General features: G+C 39.4%; 2 protein-coding genes across 9 annotated transcripts in view; one reads left to right on the top strand and one right to left on the bottom strand.

Annotated features, from left to right (window-relative positions):
* Nucleotides 1-26,670, top strand: part of cmss1 (cms1 ribosomal small subunit homolog) — a 346,949-nt gene that overhangs the window by 13,575 nt on the left and 306,704 nt on the right. The gene's annotated exons all lie outside the window — the stretch shown is intronic.
* Nucleotides 1,870-26,670, bottom strand: part of filip1l (filamin A interacting protein 1-like) — a 175,180-nt gene continuing 150,379 nt past the window's right edge. For 2 of the 5 annotated variants that reach the window (XM_068041008.1, XM_068041007.1), the window contains exon 3: nucleotides 1,871-4,034. In XM_068041008.1, the coding sequence (XP_067897109.1) occupies nucleotides 3,837-4,034 (198 nt within the window). In that variant the 3' untranslated portion in view covers nucleotides 1,871-3,836. Of the gene's footprint in view, nucleotides 4,035-12,466; nucleotides 12,912-13,045; nucleotides 13,609-26,670 lie in introns of those variants that run through there. The other 3 variants (XM_068041002.1, XM_068041006.1, XM_068041004.1) reach the window with 3 other exon arrangements.

Here is a 26,670-nt window from a genome sequence, read left to right as displayed (position 1 = left end):
TTTGTGTCATCCGCAAACTTGCTAATCAGACCAGCTACATTTTCCTCCAAATCATTTATATATAATACAAACAGCATATCAGTGTAAATTTTCCTATATATTCCTAAAATAGCTTATCGTCTAAGGCGCATTCAGATTAAAAGTTATAGAAATTATTGCGTTCACAATAGATGTGTGTTAACAGTAGAGACAATTTCTGGGAGGAAAAAATATGTAGTCAAAGACAAAGCTGTTTTTATTATAGAATATGCGTTATGATAAACGTTTGTGCACTATTACTGATTTGCCAAAAGGTGGTAGTGGTGTTCTACATTTGGAAAGTGTGTCACAGCTCAGTACTCTCAGAACATTGGCACGACAACTCAAATGTGGCAAAAGATTTTTTTGAGAGGATTTATGTGCAGCTAGTAATTCATATTTTCTAATTTAATCTTTATTGATAAATTGGTATATGTTATTCTTAGAAGTAGAATATTGATTTGCAGGTGAGGAAATTCGTTGCAATCTGAAGTGATGCTAATGGATGTTAATCAATGCCCATATCACCACGTTAACCTTTTAACCATGGCTGTGCCATTGTGGAGAAGCAAGGAGCAATATTTCCATAGTGGATGGCAAAGATTTCAGAAGAAACATCATCTGTTCCCTCTTAAATATTTTAGGTTCTCATTGAAGAATAAAATTGGTTTACTTTTAGTCCTTAGCTACTGGCTACATCCCACTCCCTGGTAACTGTCTGAGGCTGAGCCAGACTGTTTGCAACTTCGGTGTCCTATCCACACCATCGCCTAAGACCGCCTATTTTCACTTCCATAACAGCGCTTGACTCACCTCTGCCTCAGCTCATCTGCTGCTGAAAGTGTTATCAATGCATTTGTTACCTCTAGGCTTGACTATTCCACCACACTCTTTGGTCTCCCACATTTTACCCTCCTTAAACTTGAGGCCATCCAAAACTCTGCTACCCGTGTCCTAACTCGCACGAAGCCCAATTTACCAGCAACCTTGTGCTTGCTACCTACATTGGCTCTGGGTTAGGCAACATTTCAATTTTAAAATTCTCATCTGCATTTTCAAGTGCCTGCATGGCCTCGCCCCTCTCTATCTCTATAATCTCCTCTAGTCCATAACTCTATGATATATCTGTGCCCCTCCAGCTCTGGCTTCATGACCATCCCCGATTCTAATTGCTGTACCATTGGTGGCAGTGCCTTCAGTTGCCAAGGCCCTAAGTTCTGGAATTCCTTCCCTAAACCTCTGCATCTCTCTACCTCCTTTTAAGATGGTTCTTAAAACCAACCTCTTTGACCTCATATCTCCTTCTGGGGCTCAGTGCCAGATTTTGCTTTATAACACTCCTGTGGAGCCCCTTGGATGTTTTATTATGTTAAAGGTGCTATATAAATACAAGTTGTTGTAGTTCTAATAGTAGTCATGGTGGCACATTACCATTCACCTTATCAGCCATGGGTGTGGCAGAGGGAGGCTAACAGAAACAGAATTTTTTGTCAGTGACTCAGTATTTTTGCCTGTCTTCTTCATGTTGATGTGATGTATAACAATTTGGATGGGAAATTGGTGAGCTGCCAATCTAGTATGAATTATTTTTTTTATCCATTCATGGGATGTGGGTGTCACTGACAAGGCCAGCATTTATTGCCCATCCCTAATCGGGAAATAAATGCTGGCCTTGTCAGCGATGCCCATATCCCATGAATGAATTTTTAAAAAATTCATACTAGACTGGCAGGTCACCAATTTCGCACCCAAATTGTTATACATCACATCAACCTGAAGAAGATTGCTTTGTCTTGGAAAGGATTGACCAGGAGAAAAAAATTGAAGAAAAATTTTATTTAAATAAAAAGGTGGACGTTGCAAAGTAACAGGGAGTTAGATTTAGCCTGATTTGTAGGAAAAAGGAAGAAACAGGGAGGAGTCAGAAATACTATTTGTTTTTATAAATGTGCAAAATCAAATTCCACTATACAATGGGTATACAATAAACATTAAAATGTGGAGTGAATGTAATGTAATATTTGGAAACTTTCTTGTTAACCTTAAGTACATTATAGTTGTGCAAACAGATCCTTTGGTGCGAATTGAGTCAAAGACAGAATTTTTTGTCATCTACACTATGTGGTCACTTTAAAGTGTCACACACATCGGATGCGCAATGATACAACATTCACGGACTAACTCTGAAGAGTTATGAAACAACGAGCTTTGTCTTTAAAAAAAAAAGTATCTTTATTTTAAAAAGTGAATGGTCGAAAATGGCCACCGAAGAAATAGGGGATTAGCCTTTTGTGTCTTCAAACAGTCTAACAAACACAAAGGACAAATATTCAAACTCAAAAAGTGTTAATGAAATCCATCTTACACCTATCCTAAAGCATTCCAGAATTGAATGTCTTCTAAAACAAAGGAAGTGTGTAGTAACCACGTCCTGGGCCATTGTGTGATCACCATGGGTAGGAAACCAGAGTGTCTCTCTCCTAACAGGAGGAGAGAGGTGGCATAGTTTTACTTTTTAAAACCAGAAGGTGAAGCTACTTGTAACAGCTGGCATTCCAATAAGCCAGAAAGCATCTGCTCTGCTGAAAGAAAAATCTGACATCTACATAATACAGCAGAGAGAGAGCTGGAGGTGACCCACCATCATCAACAGAACCTTCGATCAAGAGAGAAATCTACAATCATCTCAGGCCTGCAACTATCTAGAACTTCAATCTCAGGTTTATCGTAACTCTTCTCCCCCACTAAATCCAACCTACCTCTTTCCCTCCTCTGTCTATTTCTTTGTGTGTGTGTGTGTGTATATGAGTGTGTGAGTGAGAATGCGTGAGGTTGCAACAATTTCGGGATAAGGCGTATTGTAGAATAAACAATTGACTTTCTGTTTTTTTAAAACCTGCAAGAAAACCTATCACTGTCCATTTATTTGAAAAATAAAACTGCAAGGGGCTACTCTTAATACAAATACACTTGCTGCGGTCAGGTGGTGAGTTGTACAGTGAAGTACCCATGTCACACCACGTGGCTGTAACATGAACCTTAGTTCAATACTTGCCTGTTTTTCAGTTCCCCCCCAAAATGATTTTAGTGTGTCCATAATGTGTAATAGCCATCTTCAATTTGTGCTATCCAGTGCATTTTTATCATTGCATTAATTGGAAAATACGCATTTCCATAGCTGTGTTTGTGCTTAAATAGATTCCATGAGTTCCCTGGTTTCAGAATTTTACCCTGAAGGATTTCTCACGTTAAAGCAAGGGCCCACTGTTTAATAAGAAATCAACTCAGAGTGAAATTCTATACGGCTGGATTGAGTGTGGCTGCCTGCATTTATCCAGTTTAAAGATCTGATAAATTTACATAGGAACTAGAATGAAGAGGTCAATAATGCAATGCATTCATATGTTCATCATGGCACTATATCCTTTCTTTGGGACACTTTCTAAAGCCAGAATGATACAATTCATTTCTTTTCAATGTAAACGTTGCTAACTCCAGAGAGATTTCAGCCTGGAATCACACCATTTTAGGAGCAAGTCTGGACATTAGCAAGGATACAAGAGAGTAACAGATAACTCCTTTAATCTAATTGCTCTCTAAGGGTACCACCTCTTGATAAACTGTATATGCTGTTGGTTTATGCAGAATTATCATTTGTCAGGTTTTTTCAGGCTTGTGACGGACTGTTGCAGCTGTTTTCACCCATGATGGAAAACTGTCAAATAATTTGCATCCATTGCAGATTCAAGTGAATACAAAGGACTATGCATCCTATATCAGCTTGTTATCTGATCATTCTTTGGGGGGAAAAAAACAGTTTACATTTTGCCAAAAGTAGCTTGCATTTTGAAGTTGGATGTAACGCTTGTTGCCTGTTTTCTTACAGGTTGTGTTTCTGACTGTAGTTCAGATTTGGAGATGAGTCTTTCAGGCGTCCTGAACAACTTTATTGTACTGGATCTTGGTTTAGGGATGCGAGTTGGAAATGAATGTTGGACTGCGTGCTCCTGTGCAACCTGAAGGAAAAATGTGCAGATCAGAAATTAGAATTGAGAGTTAGTAACTAGAATGTATGTGTAACATAGTTCCAAAAAGTTTGAAATTAACTCTTTTTGAGTACTTGGCTTCCTTTGAATATCTGATACCAAGCTGCAGGAGAGAAAGTGAGAGGGATTTCAAATAAAGCTTTTTGTTTTGATGTGCAGTCTGAACTGTTGGTTCACAGTGTCATTGTATTGCGACATTTCAGATTGCACTTAGCAATATATGAAACTTGTTGAAAGTTCTTGTCATTTTTATAGGACTGGATGGCAGATGGTAATTTTGATACATTTGTTGTTAAAACTTTTCTACTTTCAAAACCTGTAAGTATTCTTTACAATAATTTTTTGTGTCATGACAACTGTAATCCTGAAACTTAGACCTGCAGTTGGTAGGAGCTGGGTTAAGGTGGTACGAGGCCTTTCTCAGAGGAAGCTTACCTCTGGTAAAGCCAGGACTTTTGAACTTAGCACCAAGAGGTGAAAAGAAACATGCTTTAGTGACATCACTCAAGAGGAGTGTTGTGTGTCTCCAGACAAACCATGAGGAACATTACTTCAAATTGGCTTGAGGGCTGCTACAGGGCAATCTAACACCGACATTATGGTACAGGTTGGTCTCCATATTGGCAATAAAAAGTAAATGTAATGCTGGTAATATTGTTATTTTCTTGTGTGAAAGGAAAGTACTTTGTGGGGGGGCGGAGGGATAAAGATATTCCCTTGACCTTACTTTCACTTTTAACAATATAACATCAAAATAATTGTTCTTTTCACATTGGGTCTTGTTTTTTTTAATCAAATACTGTGTCTTTTGGAAATTGGAACTGCTATAAATGACTCGTGCGCATCTTGTGTATCTGTCAAGAGCACAATTATATTTTGTTTTTCTTGAGGGTTACACTTTTATTTTGAGTAGTTTTCTCCCCTTCCCCTTATTGGGACTCCCCCAAACCGCTCACCGTCTAGGGCTGCACCAGTTTCATTATTAAACACAAGCGTGGCATTAGGTGACACTTTCCAATTCTATGTCCTTTCCTTAAGGAAATTTGCACAATTCACAGTGCTCAGTAGGGAGTTGTTTTACTGAGTTTAGGGCTATGATGCATCTTTACTTTTGCCTCCTGTTTAAATAAATTCAAGACAACCTCACTGCTAACATTCAGTTTTTAAAAATTATAACATAATTTGCCCCCAGATCAATTACTGTGCAGCATATATTTTTCACACACTGCTTGGGTGAGAGACTGGTATTACTGTGCATCTGTGTTAACAAGTCAAAAATCATTTCAGTGGCTCTGAAAATCTCATCAGCAACTGTGAATTGTTACCATGAATTTACTAGCACATATTCCCTATTTCTAGTTAAAAAATAATTACCACCTATGAAATGCAGTAGAGGATGTATAACACAAATAAAAGGCACATAGCTTTGACAGCTGGATAATATCTCACATGACTGTTACAATACTGTTACATTTTTCAAGCAGAATATAGGGAATTTGTTGTACTCTGTATTGATTATTTTACAATTAATTGTGAGCATCCAACATTGTATTGTGACAAGTAAAGTTAATGCATTAGAGACTTACAGTACTTTGAGCCATTCAGCAGCTTGCTGAGTATGTTACCAGTTCTATCAGTAGGCCCAATATGCTAACGTTTTATTCAAAAATGTTTATTGCTTAATGTCACCAAGAGTGGAGTGTATTTTGTTCAATTCTGTTTGTATGTTGTGCTTGTGAATGATAATAATTGTGTTGGTATGCAGATTGATTTGACAACATCAGGCCAATTGTGCAACAGCTTTGTGCTTCTGAAATTCTAATAGTTTCTGTGAAAGACACTATACAAATCAACTGGGACCATTAGTGGACTGTCAGTAATGTAATTGCTTAGTTTTAACTCACTACACTGTGTGTTATGGCTGTCAAATTAGTATGTGTTTCAGTTGACTAGTTGCCTTTCTCCTTCATGATAAATTCATCGGGAGAAAAAAGCTTAAAGTTCAAAAAGAAAATCCCGCGGTTTGCCTTAAACCTGCAAAGTTTACTTCCAGATTCAGCTGTGACACCTCAAACAAAGTATTTATTAGGTTTGTAATTATGATGTCATTTGACTTTGTGATTATTTCTCCAGGTCACAACTTTTAACAGCTCTGCTACACAACATGTAATTCTAGAAAGACTGAGACTTTAATACAGTGATGTCACAGTCTCAGAATTTCCTTTACTCTTCCTCCCCATTTGAAAATTGAGTTGATTATGATTCAGTTACATGATTTGCACGTAACTCAGATTCAAAGTATTCACAATTACCAAAGTTTAGATTACAGGACCCCAGGGCTAATTGTCAACTGTAGGAGCCCAAGTCTTAAAAAAAAAAATTACTGTGTGGAAGACTGCACCTGTGCACTACTTACAGTTATTATATATGTATCATATGATTGTAATATGTGCTTGTCTTCCTTTGTTTTTGTAAACTTGTGTAAGCAAAAAAGAAAGTAGCATGGACATTTGAGGAGATGTTTTTCACTTTTAGAAGTTGAGTTGCTAATCTTGCTGCACTTTATTCCTTTTAATGATAACAATTAGAAATGTTGATTACTTTTCCACCAGGTAGCTTATTCTACAGGGTTTTATTTGATCAGGTTTCTGTTAGTTAAACAATCTAGACTTACCTGCAATAATAAGCATTTCATTTTCATCATCAACTGTTTAATCGCTTAACTCTTTGAATGAGTAACTGGTCAACATGGATTTTGCTGCAATTGATACGTTAGCTAGTTTCATTAGTGAGAAAAGGGTGCTGAGTACTGCAGGCTCCATAGGAGAGGAAATCACCTGTCCCACCAGCTACCACTAGCTTTTTAAACAATCTTCATTTACTGATGCGTTAATTAGCAGAGCAGCACTTGTCTCAGGGGCACTTTAAACAACTTAACGGAAAACTGATTACAGGTCTGTAAGTGGTAGTGAGAGCAATTTGAGATGAAGGTGCATGAGTAAGTGACACAAAAGGCATAGTACCACAACATTAAGCGTTGATTGAAGTGCATTTTTGTTCCTTTACTGTTTATTATCAATATGCTAAATAAGCAAATGACACAAAGTGTCTTTGTCATGGAAAAGAATCCTATTTAATTTTACATCAGTCAAATGTTGAAATTCGTGTTGATGGTGAAAACTCATGATTCAGAGTTAATGACGATATTTTTTGTTTTTACATTGTATTTGGTAATAAATTTGGTTCCCTCGCAGGTAAAGACTCCATTAAAGGTAAACCTGGAACTTTGAATGAAACCATGAATGTAGGACAAGGGAGTACAAGCTCAATCTGTAAATGATAAATTTAAAACCAATAGCAAGAAATACTTCACACACAAATCAAGAAGTGGGATGGACTTTTGCCTAGAGGAGTGGAGGCAGTATTTCTGGAATCATTTAAGAATTAGCTGGATGCTCTAATGGAAGATCTTGGATATGTTTTCCTCATCTATCTTTTCTTGTGTGTGAGGAGAGGTGAAAACAGAAAATCAAGTGTGAGCAAGGCTTTGAGGATGCCACACCATCCCAGGATTGTTTACATTTTGACATGTTGATTAATTAGGTTTAGTTTTACTTATAGGGAAGATTATTTGTTGTTGACTATAGGCATTAACAAAAATATGCTGATTGTCAAATATAAGGACAATACCTGTAACAGATTGAGGCATTGAGATAATATTGAACTACAAGAATGAAGCTGAAGTAGCTACTTTCCCTCAGCTCTGTTCTGAGATGTGTTACTGAGTTTTATTAGTGGACTACAGTCACTAGCAAATGTGTGGCTTTGCTGCCATTGGCTGCATTTGTAACTATATGAATACGAATTAGGAGCAGGAGTAGGTCGCTCAGCCCCTCGAGCCTTGCTCCACCATTCAGTAAGATCATGGCTGATTGTAACCTCAACACCACATTCCTGCCTACCCCCAATAACTTTTCACCCCCTTGCTTATGAAGAATCTATCTCCCTCTGCCTTAAAAATATTCAAAGACTCTGCTGCTACCGCCTTTGAGCAAGAGAGTTCCAAAGACTCATGACCCTCTGAGAGAAAAAATTTCTCTTCATTTGTCTTAAATGGGTGACCCCTTATTTGTAAATAGTGACCCCTAGTTCTAGATTCTCCCACAAGGGTAAACATCCTTTCCACATCCACCCTGTCCAGACCACTCAGAATCTTATATGTTTCAATCAAGTCGCCTCTTACTCTTCTGAACTCCAGCGGATACAAGCCTCGCCTGTCCAATCTTTCCTCATAAAACAACCTGCCCATTCCAGGTATTAGTCTAGTAAACCTCTGAACTGCTTCCAACACATTTACATCCTTCCTTAAATAAGGTGACCAATACTGTACACAGTACTACAGATGTGGTCTCACCAATGCACTGTATAGCTGAAACATAACATCCCTACTTTTGTATTCAATTCCCCTCGCAATAAAAGATAACATTCTATAAACTTTCCTAATTACTTGCAGTACCTGCATACTAACCTTTTGTGATTCATGCACTAGGATGTCCAGATCCTTCTGCATCTCAGAGCTCTACAATCTCTCACCATTTGTATAATATGCTTTTTTAAATTCTTCCTACCAAAATGGACAATTTCACATTTTTCCACATTATGCTCCATTTTCCAGATTTTGCCCACTCACTTAACCTATCTATATCCCTTTGTAGCCTCCTTATGTCCTCTTCATAACTTACTTTCCTCTTATCTTTGTCTCATCAGCAAATTTAGCAACCATACCTTTGGTTCCTTCACCAAGTCATTTGTATAAATGGTAAAAAGATGAGGCCCAGCATTGATCCCTCTGGCACACCACTCATTACATCTTGCCAACCAGAAAATGATCCATTTATGCCTACTCTGTTTCCTGTTAGCTAGCCAATCTTCTATCCATGCCAAAATGTTACCCCCTACTCCATGGGCTTTTATTTTCCTCAATAACCTTTGATGCAGCACCTTATCAAATGCCTTCTGGAAATCTAAGTACAATACATCCACCGGTTCCCCTTTATCCACTGGACTTGTTACTTCTTCAAAGAACTCCAATAATTGGTTAAACATGATTTCCCTTTCACAAAACTGTGTTGACTCTGCCTGATTACCTTGAATTTTTTGAAATGCCCTGCTATAACGTCTTTAATAATAGCTTCTAACATTTTCCATGACAGATGTTAAGCAAACTGGCTTGTAGTTTCCTGTTTTCTGTCTCCCTCCCTTTTTGAATAAACATTGGCTATTTTCCAATCTAATGGAACCTTCCACGAATCTAGGGAATTTTGGAAAATCAAAACCAACGCATCAACTATCTCATTAGCCACTTCTTTTAAGACCCTAGGATGAAGTCCATCAGGACCTGGGGACTTGTCAGCCGCAGCTCCAACAATTTGTTCAGTACCACTTACTTGGTGATTGTAATTTTCTTGAGTTCCTCCCTCCCTTCCATTTCCTGACTTACAGCTATTTCTGGGATGTTACTTGTATCCTCAATAGTGAAGACTAATGCAAAATACCTGTTCAATTCATCTGCCATCTCCTTCTTTTCCCTTATTAATTCCCCAGCCTCACTTTCTATAGGACCAATGCTCACTTTAACTTCTTTTTAAAATATTTATAGAAACTCTTACTTATCTGTCTTTATATTTCTCGCCAGCTTTCTCTCTAATTTTTCCCTCCTATTAATCTTTTAGTTGTTCTAAATATGAATTCAAAAATATAAATAACCAAATCAAGCTTCTCCCAGATTCAAAAGCAAAATATTGTGGATGTTGGAAATCTGAAATGAGAACAGAAAGTGCTGGAAATACTCAGCAGGTCAGGCAGCATCTGTGGAGAGAGAAACAGAATTAACGTTTCAAGTCATTGACCTTTCATCAAAACTGGGAAAAGTTAGAAATGTTTTAAGCAGGTGAAAAGGGGGAGGGTGGAAAAAGAACAAAAGGAAGGTCTGTGATAGGATGGAAGACAGGAGAGATTAAATGAAGGGCCAAAGGGATTGGTAATGAGACAAGTAGAGAAACAAAATATGTGTCTTGAAAGGTGTGAATGGCAAAATGATGAACAGCTGCCATCTAAAAGCTGAAACAAGAAAAACAAGAGTAAGACTGAAATGGGCAAAGAAGAGGAAGAAAAATGGAAGCAGAGATTACAGTCTGAAATTGTTGAACTCAATGAACTGGATGTTACCAGAGTCACTGATTTCACTTCTGTCCCAATAAAAGCACAGTTGGTTAATTGCACCTGATGTTATGGTGTCAAAAGTGCTAATTGAAACAAAGATGATGATATGTTGTGCACATGTGCAGAAAAACATAGTGCATTCCCAGTTGACAAAATGAGTAACGTAAAGGGGAGAATGACAGAGAGGTTGGTATAGCATCCCTTTCCTAAAATTATCAGTAATGCAAAAGCACGTTTAATTAAAGAATGCTTAAGAGTTTATGCACAATTCACCAGAACTTGGTAAATTCTTATTATTTCAAGGAACCCCCTTTTTAGCAAGGTGTGAATGCCTTTTAGGTAACATGATTGAATCAAAGGTCTGTCGAGCTGCACTACTAGGATTTAATTTAATTACTTATACATGGTATATATTTTACACAAAGTAGCTGCATTTATATAGGAACTCCTCACTTCCTTAGGATGTTCCAAAGCACATAGGATCCAATGAATTACTTTTGAAGTGTCGTCACTGTTATGTAGGTAAATATGGCAACCACTTTGCAAACATCAATATCGATAAGTGAGCATATGAAAACATGATCTGTTAGTTTGCATGTATTATAAATCTGTATGTATAATTGTTGATTCACCAGAATTAAACCAGGGTTTAAAGAGTTAAATTATGAGGACTGTTTGCATAAACCTGCTTGTACTCCCATAAGTTTAGAAGGTTGAGGGATGATCTAATAGGATATTTAAAATGATAATAAGGGAACCGATAAGGAGAAATTGTTTCCTCTGGTGGGGACATCTCGAACAAGAAAGCATAATCTTAAAATTAGAGCTAGACTATTTAGGAGTTAAATTAGGAAGCACAAAGTGTTGTGGAAATCTTGGACACATTTCCCCAAACAGTGGATGTTGGGCCAATTGAAAATTTTCAAGATTGAGATCAATAGATTTTTGTTAGGTAAGGATACCAAGGTCTATGAAGCAAAGGTAGGTAAATGGAGTTTAGCCATGATCTAATTGAATGGTGGAACATGTTTGAGGGGCTGAATGGCCTACTACTGTTCCTATTCTTCTGTTCAAGAAGAAAAAGACAAATCAAATGTTGTACTTGTTTGTGTGTTTTCATTTTTACCTTTGAATGAAATGAAATTTATTTTTCCGAATGATTTAACATTCATATTTCAATTTACTTTGACTTGTTCTTTTAGCTATAATTACGTTGAATAATTTTTAAAAGTAACTTCGTGTAGGAACACTACAGGAATTTTGTGTACTTTAGACAACATTTATCTTGTTTTTATTGTCATTGTGGTGAACATCTATTTGTGTAACTGATAACAGAACGGCAATATGAATTATTTATACTATTTCATATCTAATTTGTGCAGAAATTAATATTTAGAAAGTGAGGGAAATGAGAGGTGTTCTGTAACAAGATATATACCATGATGCAGTCGAGCCGTTATTTTCAGTTTGTGTGTCTTATTGCAATGGACAAACAAATCATGGTAGTTAGGGAAGCTCAAGATTGCAGACAGTGATCTTGATATGGAGATTGGGAGACTGATTGATTGTGAAACCGGAAGTAAAAATAAGCTACAAAAGAGCTTCTAACTAGAATTGTTTGTTTCAAAAATCAATAGATCTGAGTATCAGAGCTTGAGTTTTGCTGCCTATATGATGAATAGAAAGACTTCAGAAAGCCCATGGTTAGTTTAGTTTATACATTCATAGTATACAGTAGTATTTAAAAGCAAACACCATCAGATTATATTAGGCCTGTGTGTTTGTTAAATTAGTGCTTTAATTTTATCTCATTCATTGTCCTATTTGAATCTATTGGGGTACTGTTTAACATTGTACCATTAAACTTATATTGCTAGTCCTAATTTTTCCTTCCAAAAGGCATTACTGTATGCAACAGAAATTTTGTTTTTGTCTTTGGATATAGCACTCATGTATAATGCACAGTAGTTTATCAATGTAAAAGATGTGCATTATTGTTACAACCAAAGTCTTTTCTAGTTCGACTTCTCCACAGGTCACAACATATATTTAAATGTTTACCTGGTTACTGATACAGCCAATCATATACTCTATTTTTTATCCCAGAATAAAATACACCAACTAGGTTTCTTTGATAAACAACACAATTATCAGTTTATTATAAAACAAGACTTAACCAGTAAAGAAGCAAAACATTAACACACAGATTGAAATATGAAAGTTCCCTTTTTAAATTCCCCAATTACACTCACACATGCACTGAAAAAACAATGAAGCAACTCCCTCTGCAGAGGTCTGTTACAAAACAATAAACAAAAAAAAAAGATTACTTTGGCCAAATACTTGCTAATTCTTGATGAAGAAAAGAGAAGATATGGAATGAAGTCAGTTGTCCCTTTTTTGGTCCAGCGTCTGGGTATACAGAGATGGGTCACTGGGATCGTTTCAGAAGCAGTCCGTTCTGGAGATGTTGAGGGTTATTCTAGTAGACTTTCTAGGAGAAATGTGGCATCAGGGTTTTCCGCCAACACTCACTTGAACAGCAGGATATTTTTTTACCAGCTTCTTGGGAGCTATGCAGCACCAGGGATTTTAGCTCTCCCACACTGGATCTTTGCAGGATTTCTTCAAAGAGATAGAGAAAGAGGTGAGCTGGGTGGTTTCTTTTTCCTTGGCAGGAAAAACACCAACTGTCTTCAAACAGTTCACACCTAATAACTGAAAACAAGAGAGTCAACCTCCTGACCTCCATAAACCTTGACATGTGGCTTCTCTCTAACCATTTTTCCCAGGTTACCAAGGGTTCTGTGTTTCCTGAGCCCAAAGCACATGACTTCCAGCACAGGTGTTTTTCAAACAGCATCTCATGTCCTTTTGGTCAATTTGGTAAAAAAAAACACATCCATGGAATCTTTCCAGTTTAAATACAAGTCCTCACAAAATAAAATATTAAAAGAAAGGAAGCACTTTCGCAACATTAGATGATTTTCTGTGAAACTAAGCACCGTTGGCTATTCAGTATTGCTAAACAAAGGATGCTATCTAACAACATTTCTATTTCACAATGATATAGAGTAAAAACTATATTGCAAATATATGGCGACATTTGTAATTTGAATGTAGGTCAGATTAAGGCTACTACTATTTGTGGAAATGATGGAGATACATTGAAGCAGCAATGGACACGAGAGTTTCTTCAGCTTTTGTAAAGACTGTTATTTTCATGATTTCAAAATACTAGCTTAGAAATTACTGTTGGCAGTATTAGCGGTTGAGAGCTGAACAAGCATCTATAACGTTCCCCATCTGCTGTTTTACCCCTCTGAAATAAACAAATGAATGACCATGTTAAAATCGTGGACATCGAGTAATGTCATTAATATTTGTCCTCCAATATTGTCAATGGTCAGTTTTAGAATACATTTTTCGTTATTAAATTTGTGTTATATTTAGAACCGTGAAATAGAACTAGTTGAACAAAAATGCTGAGTGGAGCATAGTCCTTCCAAGCCATCAGCTCAGTGGTACCACTCTGGTTTCCAAGTCAAAGTCATGGGTTCAAGTGATAGATATAGGACAGATGTTAGAGGTAGTTTCTTTACTCAGAGAGTAGTAGGGGCGTGGAACGCCCTGCCTGCAACAGTAGTAGACTTGCCAACTTTAAGGGCATTTAAGTGGTCATTGGATAGACATATGGATGAAAATGGAATAGTGTAGGTCAGATGGTTTCACAGGTCGGCGCAACATCGAGGGCCGAAGGGCCTGTACTGCGCTGTAATGTTCGAAGTCCCTGTGTGAACATGAGCACATCATTCAATGCAGTACTATGGGAATGCTGCATTGTCAGAGTTGATGTCCCTCAAATGAGATGTGAAACTAAGGCCATGCCTACTTGTTCAGATGGGTGTGAAAGAATATTATGGCACTCTTCAAAGAAAAGCATGAGAGTTTTCCCGATTTCCTGGTTATCATTTATCTCTCAATCAACAGCACTGGAATGGATAAATTCATCATTTATCTAATTTCTGTTTGTGCAACTTGGCTGCATACAAATTGGCTGTTGTATTTGCCAATAATTAATTGGCTGTGAAATGCTTTGTGGTATCGTGAAGATGTGAAAGATTGTATATGATTGCTGTAAGTTATACAAGAGCTGGATCTGTATGCTTTAGGAAGGCATAGACTTAGTGATGACTTGATCAAGATTTATAAGATAATGTGGGGACTAGATTGTGTTTATGTAGACAGTTTATTTCAACTAAATAGGTTAGGGAGGATCAGCAGTCACAAGCTCAAGTTATATAAAGGCAGAACTAGATAGGTTGTTAGGAGGTGGTTCTTTTCCCAGAGAATAGTGGACCTGTGGGACAGTGCTGGGTCATGTGATGAATGCTGATTCGCTGAGTTTCTTTAAGCAAAGCTGGACCTGGTCAAGTTTAGATTGTTATGTTTGGAAGGAGCTGTGATGAAATAAACAATGAATCAGAAGAATTATGAAATAAAAGTCAACTGTTGAATTGAACCACAAAAGAAATGGACATACTTGTACCACAAACAAGATGGAATAGAGGTCAGGTGATCCCTCTTGTACTGTCAATAAGCAAGCCTGTCTGCAAAGACAAAACTCAATAACTGTGTCTGAATTAGCTTTGGGAAAAGCACATTGAAATGGAAAGAAGCCCATTTCATGTTAATGACTCCTACTTACAGAAATGAGACTAACAAAGGTTCTGTAGACAGACTGACTCCACAGCCCAAACCAAGAAGAATAGGTGTGAAGTAACAACATTGTAGCAGAAGATGTTGATGTAGTGGTAATGTCACTGGACCAGTAAACCAGAGGCTCAGGCTAATGCTTTGGGGACATGGGTTCAAATCCCACCACAGCAGCTGATGGAATTTAAATTCAATCAGTTAATAAAAATCTGGAATTGAAAGCTATTCTCAGTAATGGTGTCATGACACTATCATCAATTGTTGTAAAATGCCATCTGGTTCACAAATGTCCTTTAAGGAAGGAAATCTGTTGTCCTACTTGGTCTGGCCAAAATGTGACTCCATCCACAGCAATCTGGTTGACTCTTAACGGCCCTCTGAAATGGCCTAGCAGGCCACTCGGTTGTCTAGGCTGTTAGGATGGGTGTCAAATGCTGCCACATCACCCACATACCATGGAAGAATAAACAAAAGGTCCCCATCCAGATTCCAACAGATAGCAATGGTTTCCATATCCTGGACCATTGTATGGTCATACCAGGGGAGAGGGCCCTTTGTCACCTGACAGAGACTCAAAAATGTTGGGCTTTTACCTTAAAAGATAGCTTTTGGGAGAGTGAGGGGAGATCAAGCAAAGGCCACTGAAAGCCAGTTCCAGCCAGGAGGCTGTGAGATACAGTCCAGCTAAGCAGAAGAACCCTGCTGAAAAACCACTTGAACCACCACTATGGCAGAGAAATTGCAAGGTGACTGAGACTTTCCATCTGTGAAAGTAAACTAAGATTCGCACCACCAATTTTGGTCTACGTTTTAACCGCATAAGTCTATAACATTTCAGAAACTCCAAGACAAGGAACATTCAGACCTGCAATACGCTTATAAAATTTCCTCCTGAAAGAAACTCTCAGGTTTTTTAAGTAATGGATTCTTGTACAGAAATTTGGACTTTAACTGAATCCTACCCTTTTCTTGCTATCTATCTATTCTTGTGGGTGCATCTGTGTGTAAATGCATGCATGGGTGAGGTTGCGACCATTTCGGAAATTGTTTAAAAAATAAATGGTTTTCTATCTTTTTTAATCTACAAGAAAACCTGTTGTTTATCTGTTTATTTGAACCAAAAATGTTTGGGGACGAACACGCCATTTTTAACAAAACACTATCTGTGGTCATTTGGAAGGTGAAAAGTAGAAGCTGTCCATTCCACTTACCACCTGTCCATAATAATCGCTTAAAGAGATTGGAGAGGAATTTTGCAGTTTTTTCCCACTAATTGGCCTGGGTTTTTAATCTGTTTTTCCATTACTCCCTAGTGATTACGTGATTTTGGGTTGGGTGGGGGAAAGACATCACATTTACGTGGGACAGGCTGAATCGACCAGTTTTCCTGGGTATTATTTTTTCTATGTATGTATTTAAGTTCTTTCTTTTACATTAGGAATCCTTAGTAAGAATAAACTTCTAAATGGAACAAATGGACTAATTTTAAAAATAGATATTTAAGAAAATGTCTGTCTCTGTCATGGGCTATGTATGAAGGAGGAACTCAACTTTTAGGTTGGTAGCTTTCAATCCTGTGGATTTTTTTGACAGCATCTTTTTTTGATGTACCATCTTGCATTTTGATCATAAACCATTTATTTGAGGTCGCATAACATTTAAAATGCTCTACAGCAAGAATTTTTCGAAAAGGAAATACATTCAAATAGAGTAATTGTTTCCGAGACATATAATTAAGGCCACTTTCCAAATGCAGTAATAACCTCAGTAGCAGGATGTTAAAACCCATGCACAGGGAATACTGTAAAAATATGCTGAAAATGATTATTTGAATTGCGTATTGCATTGATTGCATTTTATCCCTAGATTAGTCAAGTATCCAGAGTATCAGTTTTCAAGGCAGGATAGGATCCTTCTGTTTCTGAATATTTCTAACAGTTGGGTCCATCGCAATTTGGCTAGTTTTGTCTCTGTATGCTGGAAAATCTGATGGCTGTAAGCTAGAAATCTGTAGGATATTTAAAACTCTGTACGGTTGTAACAGATTTTATTTCAGTTCATCAATGCTTATTTAGGTCACCATGCTCTTGTACCTGTAGCTCCTTAAGGATTTTCTCCTTCTCAATTTTCAATCAATGGAGCTGTCGGATAATGCATTTAAATATTTGAATCGGCAATTAAGTGCTGATTTAACCAAGGATTCTTGCTTTAACAGCCAGCAGATCGATTTCCTGAGCTGTCAACCAGGCGAGTGCATAGCGGGGAGTGCTGCTTCACTGAAACTGTAAAGCTTAAGTTATGGACAGGTGAGAGACTACTGCATACAGCACTCCTTCTCAGAGTGCTTTCAGTGCTTGACAGATGATTGCCAACTTCTTCGAAGTCGCTTCACCTGCCTGCACTTCATTCCTGCACTTCCACTTCCCTTCAGCTGCACTTCCCTGCTGCTAGCCTTCATCATGTCACGGGAGCAGCTTATGCAGCTCTACCTTGCACCTCTGATGAACTAGAGGAGTGCCAACACCAACAGGAACAACAGCATTTGCCTTCTTAGCCACGTGTCACTCCACAGGGCAGAGGGATGGATGCAAATCCAAATCCAAGGAGGTGGGACCCTCAACCCAGGGTCTACAGGCAGAGTATCCACTCTCTCAACATGTGTGATCACCTGTGCCTCAGGAGACTCAGATTTTTGTGACACATCATTACCGACAACTGCGACCTCCTGGAACAAAACCTCCTTCCCAGTGGGTCAGGTGGGATGCATTGCCGGTGGCTTTCAAGATGCCTGTCACTGGAGGGCCACCACCAACCACCCCGCATCACCCCCCCAACCACCCTGGATCTTTGTGCCTCTCCCTAGGTTGTGTCCTCTCTTCTGCAAGGTGAAAAAGCAGAGAGGTGTAAGTGTTGGTAATGGCTTGCGTGGAGAGGTGACTTGAGGTATGGGTGAGTGTGATTGTCAGCTGTTCAGATGAGAATGTGAGCTGTCTGCAGAGAGAGAGGAATGGATGTAGCTGCAAGGTGAGTTGTGCCGGAGAATGTTGTGAAAGTCAGAGTGTGGGGCTTGGCACCTGAAAGAGCAATGCCATTCACCTTTCCTGCCCTCCAGAGGTCCTGGATCTCTTTGTGCATTGTCTCCATTTCAATGGGACCACATGTCTGCTGTTGACTTCCTCTGTCGTTTCCATCCACACCTGCTTGGTTGGAGAAGTTATCCCTTCCGTTCTTGGGAATGATCACCTCACTACATTCCTTCAGATCCTGCAGCAGGACCTCCAGGTAAGAGAGAGAGACCGGGGTGGAGGGATGTGGTGGTGGTGGGCAGTCTTCCCAGGTCTCCTCTCCATTCCTTTGGTTGCTGCAGCCTCAAAAATCCCTGTCCAGTTATGTACCATGCTAGGGTCCCTTTAATTAGAGATCCTTCCTTTGACAGATCCAGTGTATTATCCCACCTGCCCTCACTGGCTTAAAGAGCCATGGCACAGCCTGCTGGAGATTCCAATGGGTTCCTGACCTGCTAATGGTCCCACTGATTGGCCAGGGATTAAGTTGCAAAAATTCTGCCCAGTGCCTTTTTATCTATTCTATTGAATACCTTTACCATTTTAAAATCCTTGATTAGATCACCCCTCAAACTGAAGGGAATACAAGTCACATTTATGCAAACTGTCATCGCACCCATTTTACACCTCAAAAAACGAGTGTAATGAGGTCCAAATAATCAAGACTTCTGCAATTTTCCAATCTAAAGACTCAATCCTGACTTGAAAGCTTTGACAAATTATGACTAATACAATTTCCTCCCCTATTTCTTTTCATACTCTGGGGTGGAAACCTTCAACCCCTGGAAATTTATATATCTTAAGTCCCATTATTTTCTCTGTTACCATGTTTTAATACATTAAATCCGCTAAATTCTTTCCCTTGACTTATTTTTTTATCTTCTCTTGTGCTACTTGTATTTTGTCCTTATCTTCCATTGTGAAAATGGATACAAAGTATTTATTTAACAAGTTTTCTATTTATTTTCTGTCCATTATAGTGTTGCCTGCAATTGGCAATGGCCTGAAAATTCGAATGTTGTATTTACACTGGTGCAGTCTGGCCTCTGAGTATTTGCAGACTTTACTGTTTTTATTTTCAGACTTCCAGAATTTGCAACATTTTGATTTTTATTGCTATTTTATATGCTAATTTTGTTTCAGCAACACAGACTGAGTTAATTTCACTAAATAAGATGACAAAAACGCCCTCCAGAATTTCTGTGTTCAAGGCACTTCCACTTTGTCGACCAAAATAAACATTTCTATTGCATTAACATTGAAAAAAACTTGCATGATTCTCAAAGGAAAATGCAGTTTCCTAACCCAGACTGTCTTTTGGACTTCGGTTTTCTATTTTTGTCGAGCTTCTACGATAGCTCATGTAAAATCACCATTGTGTTCCTTTGTTACGCTAAGCTGAGAGAACTGCTTTTTGCCTTGTTTTTTAAATGCAACTATTCACATTTTCTGTAAAGGTTGATTATTGTACCATATTAGTATATTACTGTATCTTTTTGGTTCTGTGCATAACTCATCTATAGATAAATATGACCAAGTAGTTTAGTTTGTTTGCATTGATCTAGCAGTGTATTATTTTCAATTATTCATATTCAATTATCCAAAGGTGATTGGAGAATGTGGTTGACAGCCCAAATGCTTCAAGTAAACAATTTACAGTGGTTAGATTTACGAGCCTGCCAATGGGCTTTGAATATAGACGCTACAAGCTGGCTTCTGGTTATTAAGCTTCCCAAAATGCAATTACCTTATTTGCTGGACTATAAGACGCACTTTTTCTTTTCCCTGGAAAAGAAGTTGCCTAAAATTGCTGTGCGTTTTATGGCCTGAAGGTTATGCCCACATATTTCCTTTTAAAACCTTATGTCTTATGTGTGTATCTTATGGTCTGGCAAATACGGTACAAGATAAATCTTATGAAAGCAGTATGTTAACAGTGACAGATGTAGTAGACCCAACAGATGTGGATGGAGGTGGGATTGTTTGGGTTAGGGTTCTGTTAAAGCAAGTAATTCGTTTAAAAACAAAATGTTTAATGTATTTGCCAGAGTGTGAAATTTATAACCTCTTTAAATCCTTATCAGCGTTGCTGTTTCCACAGAAGATCCTCTAACCCTCCCCCAGTTATGAGACTAGGGAGGATATTCCAAAGCTCCGGGCCTAGGCAACTGAAGACACAGCTGCCATTGGTGGAGCAATTAAAATTGGGGATGCACAAGAGGCCAGAATTAGAGAAGCACAGATATCTCGGAGGGTTGTGGGGCTGGAGGAGATTACAGAGATGGGGAGGGGCGAGGCCATGAAGGGATTTGAAAATAAGGATAAGAATTTTAAAATCAAGACATTGCTTGACCAGGAGCTAATGTAGGTCAGCAAGCACAGGGGTGATGGGGGAATGAAACTTGGTGTGAGTTAAGAAACAGCAGAGTTTTGGATCATCTCGAGTTTACAGAGGGTAGAATGTGGGAGAGCAGCCAGGAATGTGTTGGAATAGTGTAAAGGTGACTAAGGCATGAATGAGGGTTTCAGCAGCAGAGATGGGCGAAGTTAGGTGAAGTTGCAGAGGTAGAAATAGGCTGTCTTAGATCTGGCATGAATGAGGTTGGAAGCTCATCTCTGTTCAAATGTAACACTAAGGTTGCGAACAGATTGGCTTAATCTTAGAATGTTGCCAGGGAGAGGGATGGAGTGGGTAGCTGGAGAATGGAGTTTGGAGCAGGGACCAAAAACAATGCCTTCAGTCTTTTAGTATTTAATTGGAGGAAATTTCTGCTCATCCAGTACTAGCTATCGGATAAGCTGTCTGATAATAGTAGCAATAGTAGAGCAGTCGAAAGAGATGGTGGTGAGGTAGAGCTGTGTGTCATCAGCATACATGTCAAAACTAACACTGTGCTTTTGGATGATGTTGCCGAAAGACAGCATGTAGATGAGAAATAGGAAGGGGTCAAGGATAGATCCTTGGGGTGCACCAAAAATATCAGTGTGGGAGCAGGAAGAGAAAACATTGCAAAGTGATTCTCTGGTTATGATTAGATAGATAAGAATAGAAAAAGGTGAAAGCAGCTCCACCCAGCTGGATGACTGGAGAGGCATTGAAGGAGGATGGTGTGGCGGCAGACAGGTCGAGAAGGATGAGGCGGGAAAATTTAGCTTTGTCGCAGTCACACAGGCTGTCATTTTTGACTTGATAAGAGCTGTTTCGATACTGCAGCAGGGGTGGGAACCCAATTGGAGGGAAATCCCACCAGCAACATCCCACGAGTGTGCAATGAATGGTGAGTTAACCATTGCTTTCAGTGATGTAGGTTGAGGAAGGAACGTTGGTCAGGATATTGATAAAACTCCTCACTGTATCCACTAACATCATTATATTGTTAGGACATTGATGAGGCTCTTAGAATCACAACACAACTGCATTCAACCCAGGGCGGTGCTGATGTATTTCTCTTTGTGAGCTACCTAGCCTTATCTCCTCTGCTGCTCAGTCCCTATATTCTTTTATGTTCATTTTTTTTCCAAGCTACTCTATTCCCTTTTTAAAATGGTTGGACTTTGCTTCAGCAATGTTTTGTGAAGGATAACTTAATATTTTAACTACACTCTAGGAAAGTTTTTTTTCTCTAACCACTTTAATTCTGTAATAATCTGAAGTTTGTAACCTCTTGTTGCCATTTCGCTGACCAGTGGAAACTAGCCTATAATAACCCCTCATAATCTTGAATAGCTCTATCAAACCACCCATTAACCACCTCAGGTCTCGTGAAAAAAGCCATTCAATCCTGACAATACCCTAGTAAATCTAAGTTGCATTTCTATTGCTGTTCAGGGTTATAGGAATAGTGCAGGACAATGGTGTTGAAGTAGAAGATCAGCCATGATCTCATTGAATGGTGGAGGGGGCTCGAAGGGCTGAATGGCCTACTCCTGATCCTTTTTTCTTATCACTCCCATAATGGGGTGCCTAAAACTGTACATAATATTCCCAACTGCAGCCTAATTAAAGCCTTATACAAGATCAGCACTACCTCCTTGATTTTGTACTTGGCATTACTAGATGCAAAACTAAACATTCTGATTTTTTTTAATGGCTTTATTACTTAAACTGTGTATCTGCACACCCAGGCCCCATTGATCCTATATGCCATTTTAAAATCTTACAATTTACGGTGTATTTCCTTGCCCTGTTCTTCCAAAATGCCCAGGACATTGCTGCAGGCGTTTGCATGGTAGTGTCCTAGGCCCAACCATCTGCAGCTGCTTCATCAATGACCTTCCCTCCGTCATTAGGTCAGAAGTGGGGATGGTCACTGATGACTGTACAATGTTCAGTACCTTTCGCAACTCCTCAAACACTGAAGCAGTCCGTGTCCAGATGCAGCAAGAGCTGGACTACATTCAGGCTTGAGCCGTTAAGTGGCAAGCAACATTCGCACCACACAAGTGCCAGGTGATGATCATCTCCAACAAGAAAGAATCTAACCATCTTCCTTTGACATTCAATGTCATTTCCATCGCTGAATCCCCCACATCATCCTGGGGGTTGCCATTGACCAGAAAGTGAACTTGAGTAGCCACATATATACTGTGGCTACTCGGGCAGCTCAGAAGCTGGGAATTCTACAGCAAGTAATCAACCTTCTGACTCCCCAAAGCCAGTCCACCATCTACAAGTCAGCAGTGTAATGGAATACTCTCCACTTGCCTGGATCAGTGCTGCTCCAACAACACTCAAGAAGCTTGACACCATCCAGGACAAAGCAGCCCGCTTGATCATCACCCCGTCCATCACTTTAAATATTCACTCCCTCCACCACTGACGCACAGTGGCAGCAGAGTGTACCATATACAAGATGCACTGCTGCAACTCACTACGCTTCCTTTGACAGCACCTTCCAAACCTGTGACCTCTTCCACCTCAAAGGACAAGGGCAGCAGATGTGTAGGAACACCATCATCTGCAGGTTCCCCTCCAAGCCACATACCATCCTAACTTGGAACTATATCGCCGTTTCTTCACTGTCGCTGGATCAAAATCCTGGAACTCCCTCCCTAACAGCACTGTGGGTGTACCCGCATCAGATGGACTGCAGCGGCTTAAGAAGGCAGCTCACCACCACCTTCCCAAGGGCAATTGGGGATGGGCAACAAATTCTGGCCTTGCCAGTGACGCCCACATTCCATGAAATGAATAAAAGATTGATTGATTGCCGTCTGTAGCAACCTGGAATGAATGTGAAGCATAGAAGTCAGAGCTAAAGTGACCTTGTAAAGCCGCAGACAATGTTGCTCTATGTTGTTATTCATTTTGTTTATTGCTCTGCATTAAGTGGATATATTGAGTGTGTAGTCTACTCAGACTCCTAGGTCTCTTTCAGTTTCATCAAAGCTATTTCAACATCACTCAAAAATACGTGTGCTCCTTTTGCTGGTCATATGTAGTTTTACCTTTGACTGCATTAAATTTAAATGCTATTCTTCTTACTTGCATATTTTATCCAACTCATTGTGTAATTTCTGACTTCCTCCTCCAAACTTACTCACTGTTATTTCATCTGCAGATTTAATTTGTCTTTAAACAGCAGATACTTAGGTGTGAATTCAAAGCAGCAATTTCATCTTGGATTCCTTTTTACAATCATTGATTTTAACTTTGTGACACAATAGTAACGACATTGAAATTTCCATGCAAAGTGGCAACCATGTTTAAGGAGTATGAAGAAACAACAGACAATTCTGAGATTTGGAGTGGAAAGGTGACAATCCATGTATGGATTATTGGATTTGTGCAGTGATTTGTAGTATGTGTTGTAGAAACTTAGTAACAGCATTACATTCATTAGTACTGTAAGACTCTTCGAGGTTTTGAGGTTCTCGCAACATAATGTTAAAATTAGTAGATTACTAATTTGCTGTAGTTTGCATGAAAATCTGTATTGATTAAAAGTTTTTTTTTAAAGTTTGATAGCTCTTGTCCATTAACAAAAAGACAATACTAAAAGATGGTTTGATATAAAGTCATTTTCTGACTTTCAGTTAAATTACTTTTGCAATTTTACCTAATTGTTATAAATAAGCACTAAATGAGCATATCCACAAAACTAAGTACATTTTTCTGTCATATGGATGCGCACCAATCGAAATCCATTTGGTTAAGTGGCCTGGTTGATAATTTGTTGCTGACATAAACTGGTTGCCTTTTGTTTGTTTCGAAACCAAAATAAAGCTTTTGCCAAATACTTGAACGACATGGAAAGTGTATTTTTGTTTTTATAATGTTGCAAGAAAGGTGATGTATTCAGTTAATTTTTATTGCTGCAGACCTGTGACTATTCGGATCTGCCAGTGCTGATAATCACTAGTCCTGGAGCCTTGCATACATTTAAACAAGAGATTGTGCTTATTATTCATTGGAGTTTAGACAGATGAGAGGTGATCTTATTGAAATATATAAGATCCTGAGGAGACTTGACAGGGTGGATATTGAAAGCATGTTTCCCCTTGTGGAAGAGACTAAAACTAAGGGGACAGTTTAAAAATAAGGGGTCTCCCATTTAAGCCCAAGATGAGAAGAAATATTTTCTCTCAGAGGGTTGTGAGTCTGTAGAACTCTCTTCCCCGGAGAGCAGTGGAGGCAAGGTCATTGAACATTTTTAAGGCAAATTTAGTCAGATTCTCGACAAACAAGGGAGTCAAAGGGTATCGGGGGTAGGTAGGAAAGTGGAGTTGTGTACACTAGAATGACGGAGCAGGCTCAAGGGGTCGAAAGCCTACTCCTGCTCCTAGTTCGTTCGTTCGTATGCATGAATTGTGATACTAAGATGTTACATAATTCTTGCACAAACACTGTTGTTTAAGTTCTTCCATGTGCTCTTTTGGTTTCCGTAATTTTTACGTTCCATCAAACTGTTTTATTTTTGTATCTCTGATTTTCTGCAACACAAGTAGATGGCAAATTGCACATTGAATTCAGTGTGTGAGAAATTGGGTTCATTGAGCGCCTATTTTTTGGGTGCTGTGAGTGCCTTTAGAGTTCCAACATGGCATCTGCGTGCACATGTGGGGCAAATCGTGCCAGACACCATATTGGTGTAAGTGTTGGTGTGTGCGCAGTGAACGTTTACTGGAAGTCTGCAGAGCAGGCAGATCATTAATGCCAATGGTGTAATTTTTGAGCTCCAGACAATGGCTTTTTAACCTTGCGTGCGTTCAGCGGCAGGAAAGACCTCCGCATCAGCACTATTTAAAGGGATCATCAACTGCGATTATACAAGTGTTTGGTGTTTTCTATAGTTGTTTCATGTTAGGAGAAGGACGTTTTGCTGACTTCAAGGCTTCTGCACAAACTAGTTGCTCCCAAACATAAGTGCACTATAGGCATTTCTCTTTGGAATACCGGATGACTTGGACAATGAACAGAAGCCACAGAGAGCAGGACAAGCTGCTGTAAGCGGGAGGAAGAGGAGTGGGGAGAAGGGCTCTAAGCAGGAGGCCATATCTTCCCAGGATGTTCAGGAAGCAATTCTCTGAACTGAACTTGAGCAAGGAACATTGTGTGAGCTGTCTACACTTTAGTAAGGATGTCCTCTCTGAAATCTGCCACCTACTGCAGCCACAACTGCAACCTCATAGGGAAAGGACCTGATTGTTGGCGGTCATGAAGCTGACCGTGGTGATGAACATCTATGCATCTGGCTCCTTCCAGGCCGGAGTTATTTGCAACATTACCTGGAACTCGTTTGCCACAAGGGTGGTGGAAGCGGAGACAATCAATGATTCCAAGAAGAAATTGGATGGGCAGTTGAAGGAATCAAACTTGCAGGGCTATGGGGATCGAGCAGGGCAGTGTTGCTGACTGGATTGCTCCCCGGAGAGCCAGCATAGACTCGATGGGCTGAATGGCCTCTTTCTGTGCCATAAATGGCTGTATGATTCTATCGCAGTTTGCCATCCGCTGTTTTGTAAGGGAGATAACTGAGGTTCTCTATTTAAAGAGAACTAACTATATTTCATTCTGTCTTGCCAGAGACAACCAGGCATTGCTTATGGTGCAGGGTGCCACTGACAGCATGCACATTGCTTTGCATGGCAATTTTGCTCCATACTGGAACTAAAAGGAGTTCCCCTCCCTCAACGCCCTGTTGGTGTGTGACCATAGGCACCAATCGTGCAGTCAACTACCAGTGTCCTGATAGTAGTCATGATGTCGTCATTCTGCAGCAGTCCACTGTGCATGCTGCATTTGAGCCACCAAAGGGTGGCTACTGGGTAACGAGGGCTATCCGCTGACAACATCGCTAATGACTTTACACCACCTATGCACACTTGGGCAATATGGATACAATGAAAGGCATGCTGCCACACAAAATACGATAGAGCAGGCCATTGGCATGCAGAAACAATGTTTCTGTTCTCTGGAGAATTCTGAAGGAGCCCTGCAGTACTGGCAGAATGGGTGTGAAGATTAGTGGTGGTCTGCTGCATGCTGCGCAACCTCGGCAGCATGAGGGGACACTCCTTGCCACCAGCTATTGTGCGAGCAGCTGGGGAGCAGGAAGTAGAGAAACATGAGGAAGAAGAGGCAGGAGATAACTTAGACAGCC

The sequence above is a fragment of the Heterodontus francisci genome, chromosome 10 (assembly GCF_036365525.1).
Source record: "Heterodontus francisci isolate sHetFra1 chromosome 10, sHetFra1.hap1, whole genome shotgun sequence".
NCBI lineage: Eukaryota > Metazoa > Chordata > Chondrichthyes > Heterodontiformes > Heterodontidae > Heterodontus > Heterodontus francisci.
Note: the sequence above shows the minus strand (reverse complement) of the source record. Positions and strands in the feature narration are given on the sequence as shown.